The 14,164-nt window shown below is 38.2% G+C and overlaps 1 protein-coding gene across 3 annotated transcripts in view; it reads left to right on the forward strand.

Annotated features, from left to right (window-relative positions):
- fam222ba (family with sequence similarity 222 member Ba) overlaps positions 1-11,665 on the forward strand; it is a 76,326-nt gene extending 64,661 nt beyond the window's left edge. For all 3 annotated transcript variants that reach the window (XM_059547845.1, XM_059547844.1, XM_059547843.1), the window contains exon 3: positions 7,853-11,665. In XM_059547845.1, the coding sequence (XP_059403828.1) occupies positions 7,853-9,549 (1,697 nt within the window). In that variant the 3' untranslated portion in view covers positions 9,550-11,665. The remainder of the gene's footprint in view (positions 1-7,852) is intronic.
- Positions 11,666-14,164: the final 2,499 nt, after the last annotated feature.

Raw genomic sequence — 14,164 nt, forward strand, 5'->3', positions numbered from 1 at the left:
ATGGCAAACAATTTTTTCTGTGTATTAACACGGATTAATTGTTCACCACAAGATTAGTAATATGCGCTAACAAAGTAAATGGGGTCAATTTTGATTTCATGCCGACTTTGAAATAGAAAACCATTGTTTTAAAATGTAATAATATTTGGTAATATTACTGTTTTTTTTCTATTTTTGATAAAATAAATGCAGCCTTGGAATATTGGCATACCAATATGCCAAACTTTGATCTCATTATTTTATTTAACTTTTGTTTGTAGGAATGTGCACAGCAGCTAGACTTGCAAAAGCTTCTATCTGTTTCTATGGATGGTCCAAATGTAAATTGGAAGTTTTTAGAACTGCTGCAACAAGAGCATCGTGAGCAGTTTGGTGGCACACAGCTAATTGTGGTGGGGAGCTGTGGCCTCCACACCCTACATAACGCCTGCAAACATGGTTTCTCCATTTGGAAGCTAGAGAAGGTTCTGAGGGCCTTGCACATACTCTTCCACAATGCGCCAGCTAGGAGGGAGGATTTCACTGCTCTGACCAAATGCACAAAATTTCCACTTCCGTTCTGTGGACACAGGTGGCTCGAAAATCTACCAGTCGTGGAGAGAGCTTTGGAATTCTGGCCATCAGTGACCATGTACATGGATGCAGTCAGGAAAAAGAAGCTACCAAATCCGGGAACAGCATCGTATGACACTCTTGAAGTTGCTGAAAAAGACCCTCTTATTCTGGCGAAGCTACATTTCTACATGGCTATCACAAGGACCTTCAGTCCTTTTCTTACCTTCTATCAAACGGATGTACCAGTGATTCCGTTCCTTGCCAAAGACTTGGCTGAGCTGATGAAGGTAATTCTATTACTGCACTCTACTCTGATAATGCTTATAATTAATCTGATCATTTTAATTGTAATATTATGGAAGTTTGCATATCTTAAAGAACAATATTTGTTACAATAGTATACTACAATAGTCTTTTTATGTTGAATTTCAATTCATTAAATTGAAATAAATTAAATGAAATATTTGGGTAACATTCTTTGTGTGTCTTTTGGCAGAGTATGCTGAGGCGTTTTGTCAAGAAAGAGGTACTCAAGGATATCGGTTCACTGCAGCTGGTCAGGCTGGATGTCAGTGACAAACAGAGCTGGGTCAACCTAAAGGAAGTAAACATGGGATTGGGTGCAGAATCACTCCTTAAGGTATTCTTTCACCTATAAAATTGTAATTTTGATGGATTCAGCTGAAAGCTTGATTTTTATAATAGGTAATAATAGGTTATAATAGGCTGTTTACATCCTCCCACCAGGAACTACAGAAACAGAAAAAGATAGGTGAACTCACAGCCCTGGAGTTTAGGAAAGACTGTGTCAAGGTGATGTGTACCATCACCCAGAAAGTACAGGAAAAGAGCCCATTAAAGTATCCTGTAGTGAGGCAGGTGGCCTGTTTGGACCCCAGCATGATGATGTCTTACCCTGACTGGTGCAAGAGCAATATGACAAAACTGGTGCAGAGGTTTTTGCAAGCCCAACAGTTGTCAGGAGGTGTCTCTGCTGGTAGGAAAGATTAGTTTAGTTCTATCAGAGTGTATTAAATCAAGTTATGAAATATGCTTTTAAATGTAAAAAATGACTTGTGTAAATATTATGTATTAATTTATATGCATACATTTTTATAATTAAATTAATATTATTTTGTTGTTTTCTTCAGGTGATGTTATAATCCAGCAATTCAATGATTTTTTATCAGTTGAAAATGAGAGCTTATTCTCATACAAACCAACAGAAACCAGGCTAGACATATTCCTGCATGGAGTTCTTGGGCAGTGCGATGAGATATGGAGCTTTTGCAAGAAACTGCTTCTCCTGTCCCATGGGCAGGCAACAGTGGAGAGAGGATTCTCCATTAATAAAGAAGTGGAGACCTGCAATATGCAGGAGGAGACAATGGTCAGTCATCGACTAATATGTGATTATGTCAGCATTTGTGGGGGGCTCCTCAATGTCCCTATCTCAAATGAGTTACTGGCCTCTGCTGCATCTGCTAGATCAAGATACAGAATGCACCTTGATCAGCAGAAAAAAATCAAAATCACTGATGTCCAGGCACAGAAGCGCGAAGCTTTGGAAGACGACATCGAGGACCTGAAAAAAAAGAAGAGAATTCTGGTCCAGGTATCTTCGAGCCTGCAGAAGGATGCTGACCAGCTTGCAGAAGAAGCTGAGGGAAAAGCTGGCACCTTGATGGCACAGCTCATTACAAAATCCAACACACTGAGGAAGAGATATAAAGAAAAAACTAATGAATTACAGCAAATTGAGACAGAGTTGGATACAAAGGGCAAAGAACTGAGATCTATACAGTAAAAACCCAATGTTCAGATTATTGGCATGCAGTGTACATGCCTCATGTTACTGCTGTGCAGTTTGTTTGAAATCTTTGTAGGCTGTCGATGTTCTGCCTAATGTTTAGTCAGTCTTTGCACTATGTTTTGCAATTTATTGTTCTTTCACGCCTTCAATATGTCAATAAACAATGTGTGTTAAGGATCGTAATTGGTGGTATTGTTTGATGTTTGCAAATTTGTTGATATGAAATTGGTCTTAAATTTAATTCTGCATGGTATTAAAAAGTCTTAAATCTAACTTTCAGAAACCTGCAGATACCCTGAAGAGGTAAAAACGATATAAATTCTGTTCGTTTTCTTACACAATCCGCTCGTTTCGTGTCTTAGGTCATCAATGTGTACTTACGATGAGGAATTGTTTAATTTTGACTCCTCTGTGCCTGCTCTTTGAGGTGGTGACTATAGACATCCATTATGTGAGTCACAGACAAGAACGGTTGGACCTAAAAATATCAAAATGGGAAATACTGAGGAAACAGAGAAACCTACATCTTGGATGTCCTTGAGGTAAGCTAAAACATACCAAAATTTAATTTGAAAATGAACTATCCCTTTAAAGTCCCTTGAGACATTTACATAGACGCTGAGTGCAAATACCACCTGATCACTTTCCTCTGCCCTACTCTCCTGTCCTCAAAATGGATAGCATGACTGCCGACCTGTATGTTGTTGTCTAATCCTAACAAGATTGACTCCTCATTATCACCGGCCGGCCTCCCGCGGGATGTCACTCAGCAGGGGAGAATGGCATAGACCGAGAGAGAGATGCAGTGTGAATAGAGTGAAAGAGAGAAAGGGAGTTACTCCCATAATGACTCTGCTCTTCCTCACTCCTTGATCAGGTCCTGCGGTGATTCATTCTATTGAGCCCAGCGTGGTTCTTCCTCTTCCTCTGATTCTCCTCGTTCTCTCTTATCTCTCTTCAGGAGGTGAGCAAATGTGGGCAGCCGGTGAAAGCAGCTGACCTGGCCTGAGATTTGGAGGAAAGTTATTTAGCTAAGAAATGTCAGGGGCCATTTTGTTTAGTCAACAGCTCAAACAAAGGGCGAGAGAATGTGTGTGAAAAACAGAGAAAGACAGATGAGTGAACGGCATGGCAGCTGAATGCTGTGTGAGGTGTTGGCAGATGGCGCTGAGGATTGTATATCCTGCTTTGCACCAATATTTTACAAGAGGCTGTACTCCGTCATTAACATGAACAGATGTGTATATGTATCTGTTGAAAATTGTGTTTGCTAGTAAGGATATGTTTTGCTAGTTGCAGACTACCCACAGAAATCCATGAAGCTCCACAGATTTGCTTTAGAAAGACATATATTCACATTCATTCACAAAGACATATATCTTTTCCCATTCGCATATTCATGTTATTCAGTATTTGATAATGGTTTAGGCTATACATTTTGTCATTTTTGAACCACTAGTGGCACCAAAAGTAAGTGGAAAAATTAGTGTTTTTCAAAAAATAATGTCTTCCGCAACAATGTCAATGTTTCCACTGACTCACGTACCAAAATCATACCATTGGTTACATTTTTCCCAAATATCAGCACCAGACTGGATTCGCAAGCCCTTTCAACCAACAATTATGAGAGAGTTAGAACAAAAGTAAACATTTTAGCATTTTTTATTTGATCTTCAATAGCATGTTACGCTGTCCATTTGTCATTAGCCATTTTGGATTTAGCCATTAACGTCAGTGTTAAGTACATGTTTAATGGTTTGGGGTCAGTAAGATATTTTAATGAGATTTCATATGCTCACGAAGGCTGCATTTATTTGATTAAAAATACAGTAATATTTTGAAATATTACGCCAATTTAAAATTACTGTATTTGAATACGTTTAAGATGTAGTTGATTCCTTTGATGTCAAAGCTGAATTTGCAGCTGTGTCACTTGATCCTCCAGAAATCATTCAAACATGCTGATTTGGTGCCCATGAAACATTTCTTCTTATTATTAATGTTGAAAGCAAGTGTGCTGCTTAATATTTTTGGGGAACCTGCAATATATTTTTTCAGGATTATTAGATTAATAGAAAGTTCAAAAGAACAGCATTTATTTGAAATAGAAATCTTTATAATGTATCTATTATCATTTTTTAATGTAATGCATTCTTGCTAAATTTAAGTATTTATTTTGAAATAGGAGAAAATCTTACTGACCCTAAACTTTTGAACAGCAGTGTATATGTTACGGGTTATTGTTATATTGGTGCATATAAATGAAAATTCGTTAATATCAGTATTCTTGTGGAAGCTTCTGTGGAAAACAAGCCTTAATTACTTTTAGCTAGATTTTTACAGTGTTTTATTTTTCTTTATGGTTTAGTTTTGAAGTCACTATATAAATGTTAAACAGTGTTTGTTATGGAGTGTTTGGTGGGAAGTCTTGGGTGTTTGTTCTGTGTTTGGGGTGTTTGTGGAGGCAATGTGAGCTGTGACTGAATCCACTCAGGCTGGATGAAAGAGCTCAGTCACAGTACACAGCCTGTCTATCCTCTCATTAGGGATGGGGTGGCCAGGATCACATAGAAATGCATGTTAATAGTGTGTGTGTGTGTGTGTGTGTGTGTGTGTGTGTGTGTGTGTGTGTGTGTGTGTGTGTGTGTAAACTCCATATCAGTATGAGCAAGGGAAGTGCACGTGGGTGCACATCAGAAGTCTCTCTCTTCCTCTCTGTTTTCTCTTCTCCCCTGAAGTGATGAAAGCTTGTTTTATACAAAGACCCCCTTTCAGCAGCCAGACAGCAGCTTCACAGAGAGCACTTATCCTCAATTTCTTTTCCCCATCCCTTGCTTCCTTTGTTTTTCTGTCTGTCTCTCACCCGCTCTCCTCTATTCTCAACCCATCAAATCAGAGGTGTCCTGGCAGGTGAGGATCTCACACTCAGGAAGAGCAGCATTGTGCAGAAAATTAGCTTATATTGTAAGCAAAGACCCGTAGACTTCTGAATGTAAAACCAGTTAAATAATATTCCCTTTATGTTCACCTTTAAAAGCATTACTGTGATCCTGAAGAGAAGAACAGGTGTATGTGTAAAGGCAGATTGATTAAAGGGCTCACCAATTAGACAGCTTGTTTTTTAGAGCACAGAACCTGTGAAGCTAAGATGCTTACAGGTTTTAATTTATTATTCACACTCTGAAACTGTAAGAGAATCAAGCACAGACACATCACAGCGATGTTGTTAAATATAACAGATGTACTTAACAGTCATTGGTGTTGTCTGGCTGTGCGTATGTGTGAATGGTCCCTGCTATACCAGATCACACTCTGACATCTAGAAGCATGTTACATCTGGTAGTGATGGAGAGGAAGTGAGAAAGTGAATATTCACCTACAGCTGTTTGTTATGTGACTTAACACCAAACACAAATGTCAAATAAGGTTTTGTATGAATTGCCCCTAAGAATCAGATTGAATCAGATAGTGAGCAATTAATTTCTGTAATCTGTAAAGACTATGTGTTCTATACTGTAAAATATATGGCTATAAATGCAAAATATATGGCTATAAATGCAAAATATATGGCTATAATATAGCAAAATATATGGCTATGAAGCAAAATATATGGAGCAAATATATGGCTATAAATGCCACATTTATAGCAATATATTTTGCTCTACAGTATAGAACACATAGTCTTTACAGATTACAGACATTAATTGCTCACTATCTGATTAAATTATTCACTATCTGAATCTGAACCATTGTAATACTGATAACCACCAAAATCAGGTGGTGATGAGAAAGTTCTCATCACAAAGTTCTTTCACAAGCTGAGAAAGGAAATACTAATATATATACAGAAGGTGCACAGTGTCATTCGCACAAACACTGAACAACATCATGGTAACACGCATTATACTGAAATGAAAAATAAACATTAATTTAACAACATTAGATTTAAAGGTACAGGTTGTAGGACCTGCCACTAGAGGGCGCATTACCAAAACAATAACAATAGCGTGGGTTGATGGCGCTAAGAAGGATCGTGGAATGATGGGATTTGTTGTCTTGTACCCAACATCTGACGGCCATCAATCAGTTGGAAAGATAAATCATAGATTTAATGCGAGTTCAACGATTTTCACGAGTAGATTACATACTAGGTCAATGCAAAGACACAATCAGACTATGGATCAGACGCGTCCTCGCACGGGTCTAGAGACGCGATGCCCCGCGTTTGGCCTGTATGCCCCATAATACTTAAACACAAGCGAGATCGGCATCTCTTTCTAGTTGAAGTTTGTCGCGAAGCTACTTTTGCATTTGTCCATGACACTGTTGTCAAGTGGTTTCTACGTCAGTAAAGGCGGTAACAAATGGTAACTAACGTCATTGACAGGCGACTGCACTGCCCATGTCACTGTTTAGAATGGGGATTTTCTCATAATTTACAAGTAGTTGAAAACATTTGAGATATTGTTAGTAATCAGCTGGACAAAATATATAACACTAGCCTAGTGGTTTTTGGATATTTTACTGCAAATATCTTACAAATTGTACCTTTAAGATAAAACCCTAATGTACACAACTGATAAGAAAAAAAATAAATAAATAAGAAACAGTTATTTTAATAAAAACAAACATCAAATATGAAGTGTCATGCAGGGAATTCTGGGAGCGTGAATTGAAAATTTTTCACTAAATTATATAATGACTTTCTTTTTCACTTCCAAAAACCATACTTTTAACAGTATTTTACTGTAAAATTACATTAAATGTAATTACAGTTATTCACCGTATATCATGTGGAAACTTACTGAGAACAAATTAATAGGTTTTTACTGTAGCATTTTTACAGTCAGTACGATTTTCAGTCTCTCATGCTTACCAAGGCTGCATTTGTTTGATCAAAAATATTTAAAAAATTTAGTTGTATTACTGTTTGTAATTTTAAATTTAAAGTTAAAGTTTTCTATTTCATTATTTAAGATATTATTACACTTTGTTTCTGTGATGGCAAAGCTGAATTTTCAGCAGCAATTACTTGAGTCTTTAATCTTTAGAAATAATTTTAATATGCTGATTTGGTGCTCAAGTAACATTTATTGTTATCAATGTTGAAAACAGTTGTGATGCGTAATAATTTTGTGGAATCCCTGATACATTTTAAGGATTCTTTGAATATAGATATTAAAAGAGCAATTTATTTGAAATCAAAAACTTTTGTAACATTATACATTTCTTTGATGTCACTTTTGATCATTTTAATCCATTCTTGTAATATATGTGTAAAATTAAGATGTACTGATACATTTTCCAATGCCTCTTTTTCCCATTTTCCTCCAGAATATATCTGTTCCTCCAGAATATATCTACTTTGACTCAATTCTCGTACTTGCCCTGCTTTGTGTACAAAATGTGAAGGTCATAGTCCATATTTTTCAAGGCATAATTTGTTTTTTTTCTTCCTTTTTTTCCCCTTTTTGCTCCATATAGGGGACACTCCACAAAGGATGAGATCTGCTCAATATCCAACCCCTGCGGAATTGGATGCTTATGCTAAAAAGGTTGCCAACAATCCACTCACCATCAAGATCTTCCCCAACAGCGTCAAAGTCCCTCAGTGGAACCACGTTCGCCGCACAGTCAACGGACTTGACACCGCTGGCCCTCGATATAGTCCCTACCCCTCCTCTCAGGCCACTGCCAAAACTGGTCTCCTTGCCGTCGTTAAAGTACCCCTAGTCAAGGGTGTCATCAAGGACTTCAACGGCACACGGGCACGTCTGCACCCGGAGGTGATTATGAATGCTGCCGGCACCCCTTATGCAGCCAGCTCGGCCAGCACTTTAAACCTGCACCACCCATCACAGGGACCTCAGAGAGTGTCCCAGAATCCGCAGGGGCTTCATCCACACCCTCAGAATCTCCAAACTTTGCAACAGCCTGGGCCTCCACACCAAGGACTCAGACACCGACCTTCCTCCTCCATGCCACAGCAGCCCCAGGGTCTTCCAAGGCCCCAGACTCTGTCCCACACGCCTTCTTTAGTCCACCCTGGTGCCCACCAACCTTCAGCAATCCTGCTTCCTCAGCAGCACCTACAGAACCCCCCTGCAAGCCTGCAGGTGGGTCCTCGAAAGTTATCGGTTGCAGATGCCCCTCCTAACGTGACTGTTTCTACCTCAACCATTCCATTGTCCATGGCCGGAGGGCTCCACCAGGGACGTCAGGCAGACTTAAACAGCATAGTGCACCAGATAAGCCAGTTCTGCCAGGCTAGGGCTCAGGGAGCAAGTGCCACGTCAATGTGTGAAGGGCAGATTGCCAACCCCAGTCCCATTAGCCGAAATCTACTCATCAACGCCAGTTCTCGAGTCTCAGTGCATGCGGGAAACCCTAATGCACTTGCTCCCGGCCTCATGCATCCATCGTTTGCTATTGGACCTCCTGATAAAGTGACTGCTTCTGCGCCAGTGAGTGCGATGCCTCCTCATAACATGGTCACAATGAACCACGTGTATCACAGTGGTATAAAACAACAGCACCTACAGCATCAAAGCCAACAACCACAGCGAAATCCCCAACAGCCGCAGATGAGGTCCTGGACTCAGCATCAGCTCGCTCACCTACAGCACATCTCGGAAGGGGGCAGGCACCCCTGCAAACCTCCGAATCATGACCCTGGCCTCCCTTGCAAGGGCATTACCTATACCCCAGAAATGGGCATAGGGCAGCCTTATGCCATTAAACCCTCAAGCCCCTCGCCGCCACTTGCTAACAACACCATCAATGCAATGCCACCAGGTGTGGTGACACATTACACCAATGGACAGTACTACCACCAGCCGACGATGTGGGGTAGTATCCTTCCCACGCCGAACAGCGACAGTTCCGGCTCACAGGACCTCCCGGTGCCCTTCCATGGCACTGGCACAGGCAATACCAACCCCACCCCAGCGATGGACTGTGTCTCCGCGGGAGGAGCGGCCCATTACCAATTAGTAGGGGGTGCCTTAATAGGGCAGACTAATCTGATGCAAACAGCAGATTACATGGGAGGGGACTTCCAGACGCCCTGCTTCCGAGATCAGAATCTCATCCTAATGGGGAAAATGCACAGACCACCCCCTATGGGCCGGGTAGTGGTCCCCCCCTCCGAGACGCAAGGCCAGCACCCAGGGTACAGATAAGCTTCAGCCTACAAGCCTCAGACACAGTCTCTTCTCAGTGAAGTCAGCCACACACGCTTGTCCTCGACACCTCCTGTTAGTCTTAATGAAATTCCATTTCAAGAGGAACTGAAAGAGCTCATAATCTCAAGGATGATTGTTGATGAAAACAAAAAAACAACAACAATACAAACATGTCTAATGAAGAGCAGAGTTTTGTGTAAATCTTGCAAGTGATCAATTTTTTTTTTCTTTTTACAAGTGTTTTTTACAAGGCACTAGAGGGAATGCTTTTTTTTTCATTTTTTTTTTTTCATCCAATTCTGTCTTGTGTCTGTCTCTAGGTGCCCTGGATTTCAAGTGCTCCTGGGTTATTTATGAACGTCTTTCTTGTGTTAGTGCTTACTTTATTAAAGGTGTCTTGTGAAATAGATCACTTTTGAACTAAGGGGCACCAGACCTTCTGTTCATTGGAGAACCATCATGCTTTCATTTGAGAGATCTTTGTTTTGAGCCCGTCTTATAACATCAAAAAGGCTGATAGACTCAAAGCACTTCCCTCTTCAGCGTGACACATTTTTCATCCTATCTTTCTTCAGTGTCTGAGCTATGTGGGAATATGCCAGTCACTGGTCCCTTCAGACTGTTCCTAAGTGAAAGCTTTTGTCATGTGTTCCTGTGACACAGGGTACCTGTTTTTCTAAATATTTAGAAATCAGATGGATTTGTTATAGGCTTTATGGATTTATGTGTGACATTTGAACTGCTTTAGGCTTGTGAAAGGTTGAAACATCAATTTGTTTTGCTAAACGCTTTGTGAGCAGCAGGAAACTTAAATGACAGGAACCGCATACATATATAAAACCTCTTTTACAGTCTTTCAGTGATGCAACAAATCAGGTGTCATTTTGCATTCTGAGTCACTAATGTGAGGGAAGTTTTTTATAATGATTGTGAAGGATTCTGTCTTTTCTCTTTAATGCTGTTAAGGCCAAAGCAGAAGAGCTACAGATGTTTTCATGTTAAAGCTGTGCTATTTTTGTTTCACCTGATCATTATACTCCCTTTATTTCTTAACATATGAGAAACTACTACTTGAATTGTATAGATGAGTTGTGCAGGTTCAGTTGGGTCATATGTGGTATAGCTGTAAGTGGGTTTGCAGGATTAAACATACTACTGAAGGTGGTGTCTATAGGCTTGTTGCTAGTATTATGATGTAGAAACTATGTACCAAATCAAGGGTTTATGATCCTGCGTTTTCTATAATAATGTAAAGTAGGAATTGCTACTGACTCTTTTGTGAAGTGCGCTTTAATTGACCAAATTGATCACTTGCAAGATCATTTGTGGTTAAATTGAAGACTTTTTAAAAGCAAAAAAAAAAAAAGTCAAAAAGGTAAAACAGCAGGCGAATTGATTATTTTATTGTACACTGGCTTATCTACTGTACTGCTGTAACTTTAAAGAAGTGTAATAACTGTGTATGAATGTGGCTGCATATGGATATGGGTTCACAGATTTATTTGGTGTGCATGTGATGAGCGCAGGTGTGTGTGCGCTGGTGGGTTGGTTTGTCTTGACTCACGGTTGGTTTGCCTCCCCTCAACAGCCCTCATGAAGCCTTAAGTATTTGGTCCTTGGACTTTCCTTTGACAAACAAGCATGATTATAATAAAGGTATAATGAATTCTGATTTTGAAAAAATAGTCTATAAAGGAACAGCATTTTTCCTTGTTTATTTTTATTAACTTGAGCTTTTGTTGAATAGAAAAGTAGTTCTTTAGAATTACTTTATAATGTAAACAAAGAAATAAAGAATATTTTATCGTCATTGTTTTATAGCTGTGTGTAGCTGTGGGCTGTAACAAAATATTTTCATTCCATGTTTCAAAGCTTCAGTTTTGCAATTTGTGCTACTTATAAATCTGAACTAGATTTTTTTTCCTCATTTAATTATTATTTTCATTTTCATTTTGCAATTGCTGTTAAATGGAGGAAGCTTCTAGAAGCCTTTCTCGTATCTGTAACTCTGGCTGTCAACTGAATGCGTGGGAAGAATCTGAAGAGTGTGAGAGTTGTGCTACTTTTTTTTTTGTAATATTGTAATAAAATAAAGTTCTAATTTATGCTTTCACGTATGACTCAATTTCAGTTGATTGCTCAAAACCTACTAAAACTTAAACCTTGAACTGGTCCACCTGTGTATACCCTTGTATAGTCTTCAAGGACATTTTTGACAGTGATCTTGTTTTAAGAATCTGTTTCCTCAAGCAGTGTCTGCTCATCCGTTTTAAATATAATGCTTTGACTGCTGGCAGCAATATTGCAGGAAATACCAGACCATCCCAAACTAAAAACATCAAAGAGTCAGATATAGATGAGTGGGAAAAATATTTAATGGTCACAAAATCAGTTTGGTGATGAAAGAAGGTATCTTATTGGTGGTTCTAGTAGTGGTTATTGAGCAAAACCATTTACTCTTAGAGGTTCAAATTGAGGTAAAGAAAACCAACTTAACCTTTGCTGCTGACACATCTAAATCACTGAACAGATTCTGAGGGATTGTCCTCACAAATAGTTTACTGTAAGTCAGTTCTGGTAACTGCTGATTATTTTGCACGGCCAGTACTTAACTTAAAATGAAGTGGTCAGCATATCTGACTCTGGTCATGGATTTAAACATCCAGAATACACCATTCTGCTTTAAAGTTTTGCATAGTCCATTGAATTTAATTCAGAATGTATTTATATATCACTTCACAATATATATCCTTAACTTTACAAAGCTTATACATACGAGTTACTATGTTGAGTAAAACAACATTCAGTAGTTTCTGAGAATGCAGTGTTTGTGCGCAGTTGAATAATTATTAAAATGCCACGATGAGATAAAGACACTAAGGATGATTCCTAGAGAACCTCTTCTCATTCAAAAGAAGGTGAGTTCTTTTTCAGGACTAGAAAGTCAACATTTAGAGGGAAAACAGCTCCCACTCAGAGTGAGGCCCTGGCTGTCTCAGTTACGCATGATTGCAGCTGGTTTTATTCAATGGCTCTATTTATGAAAGGGATACAGCGCTGGAAGTGACGCAGGCCAGGCAGTTCGCTGCATTTAAGACGTCTGGTGCGGATGTAAATTTTAGTTTAGTCTTTCGAGATCTGGGGTCAAAGCATTTCAGCTCTGCAGTGAAGTAATAGCCGTGGAATATTACCCATCCACCACTGAACCTTAATGAATGGTGCGCTACTGGCCGGTAAAACAGGTAAAGAATGACATATTGGACCCATTCAATTGTAGTAGCAATAAGTATAGTGGTAACGTTTCTGGACCTCATTTGCATGCTCGTCAGATGTAGGTCTCTCTTGTGAGACATCAGTCACAAGTAGCACCACGCCTAACCACAAGAGGGCGATATACACAAACTTTTTTTTTTTATTGAAAATAAACATACAGAGCACAGTATAAGACAGTCAGTGTAATATAAAGTGTGACATTAATTAGTAACATGGGATCTAAAAAATAATGTCATAATATTTTAAACACGCTAATGACTTTGTTTTTTTATCAATTTCAATGAAGATACAAAACAAATTCATCAAAAAATACCTTTAATATTGGGAATGAGTTTAAGCATTTTTGTTTATGTATATAACATTTTGCCAGCTATATGAATAAATTAACAACGGAATCAAGACCTTTGTTAACATTATTTTCATAGTACACAGTAATATCCTTTAAAGAAAAACAGTATTTATCCTTTACTAGATTAAAAATTATATCTGCCAATTCCTTTCCAAAACGTTTGGGTAATTTTACAATTAAAAAAATGTGTTAACACCTCTTTCTCATTTTTATAAAAAGAACATAAATCATCAATATCAGAGTATCTTGAAATTATTGATTTAACAGGATAGATGGTATCCAAAATTTGAAAATATATTTCTTTAATTTTGTTATTGATACAATATTTAAAGGGGAGCAACCAAGCAGTCTTCCAATTAATATTATCAATAATAGAGTTCCAAAAAAAAATCCTGTATTGGAAAACAGTATAAATTTTTTTTTTTGAATTTTTTTAACAATCAGTTCAAGACCGTTTAAAAATAATTGTCAAACATATTCATAAGATGATTAATATCCCTGTTAAACCAATTGCATAAAAATAAAGGTCTATTGGCAATCGTTATATTGATATTATTCCAAATGAAGGTAGTGTGAGGAGAGAAATTATGTGAGTAGCAAATTTTCCAGGCTAAAAGCACTTGTTGATGGAATTTTGACAATGGAGTTTAGAAATATTAAAGTCACAAGTTAATAGAAATTCTAAGCCACCTATTGATTAATCAAACATTTTTTAAAGACTTTAAAAGTTCTATTAACAACTTCAAAATAAAGTATTTCCCCTTCCGCTTTCTTATTAGTAAGAACCATTTTCTTTAGTCTTTGGGATTTGTTTTTCCAAATAAAAGAATTAGATTAAAAGAACAGATTATTGATATCTTTAGAATAAGAGTCTTTAACATATAAAGATAGGGAGGGATAGACAAATCGAGATAAGCCTTCTGCTTTACATAATAGGACACGACCGTAAACAGAGAGATCCAAAACCAACAGTTTAATAACGCTTTGGTC

The sequence above is a fragment of the Carassius carassius genome, chromosome 4 (assembly GCF_963082965.1).
Source record: "Carassius carassius chromosome 4, fCarCar2.1, whole genome shotgun sequence".
NCBI classification, from domain to species: Eukaryota; Metazoa; Chordata; class Actinopteri; order Cypriniformes; family Cyprinidae; genus Carassius; species Carassius carassius.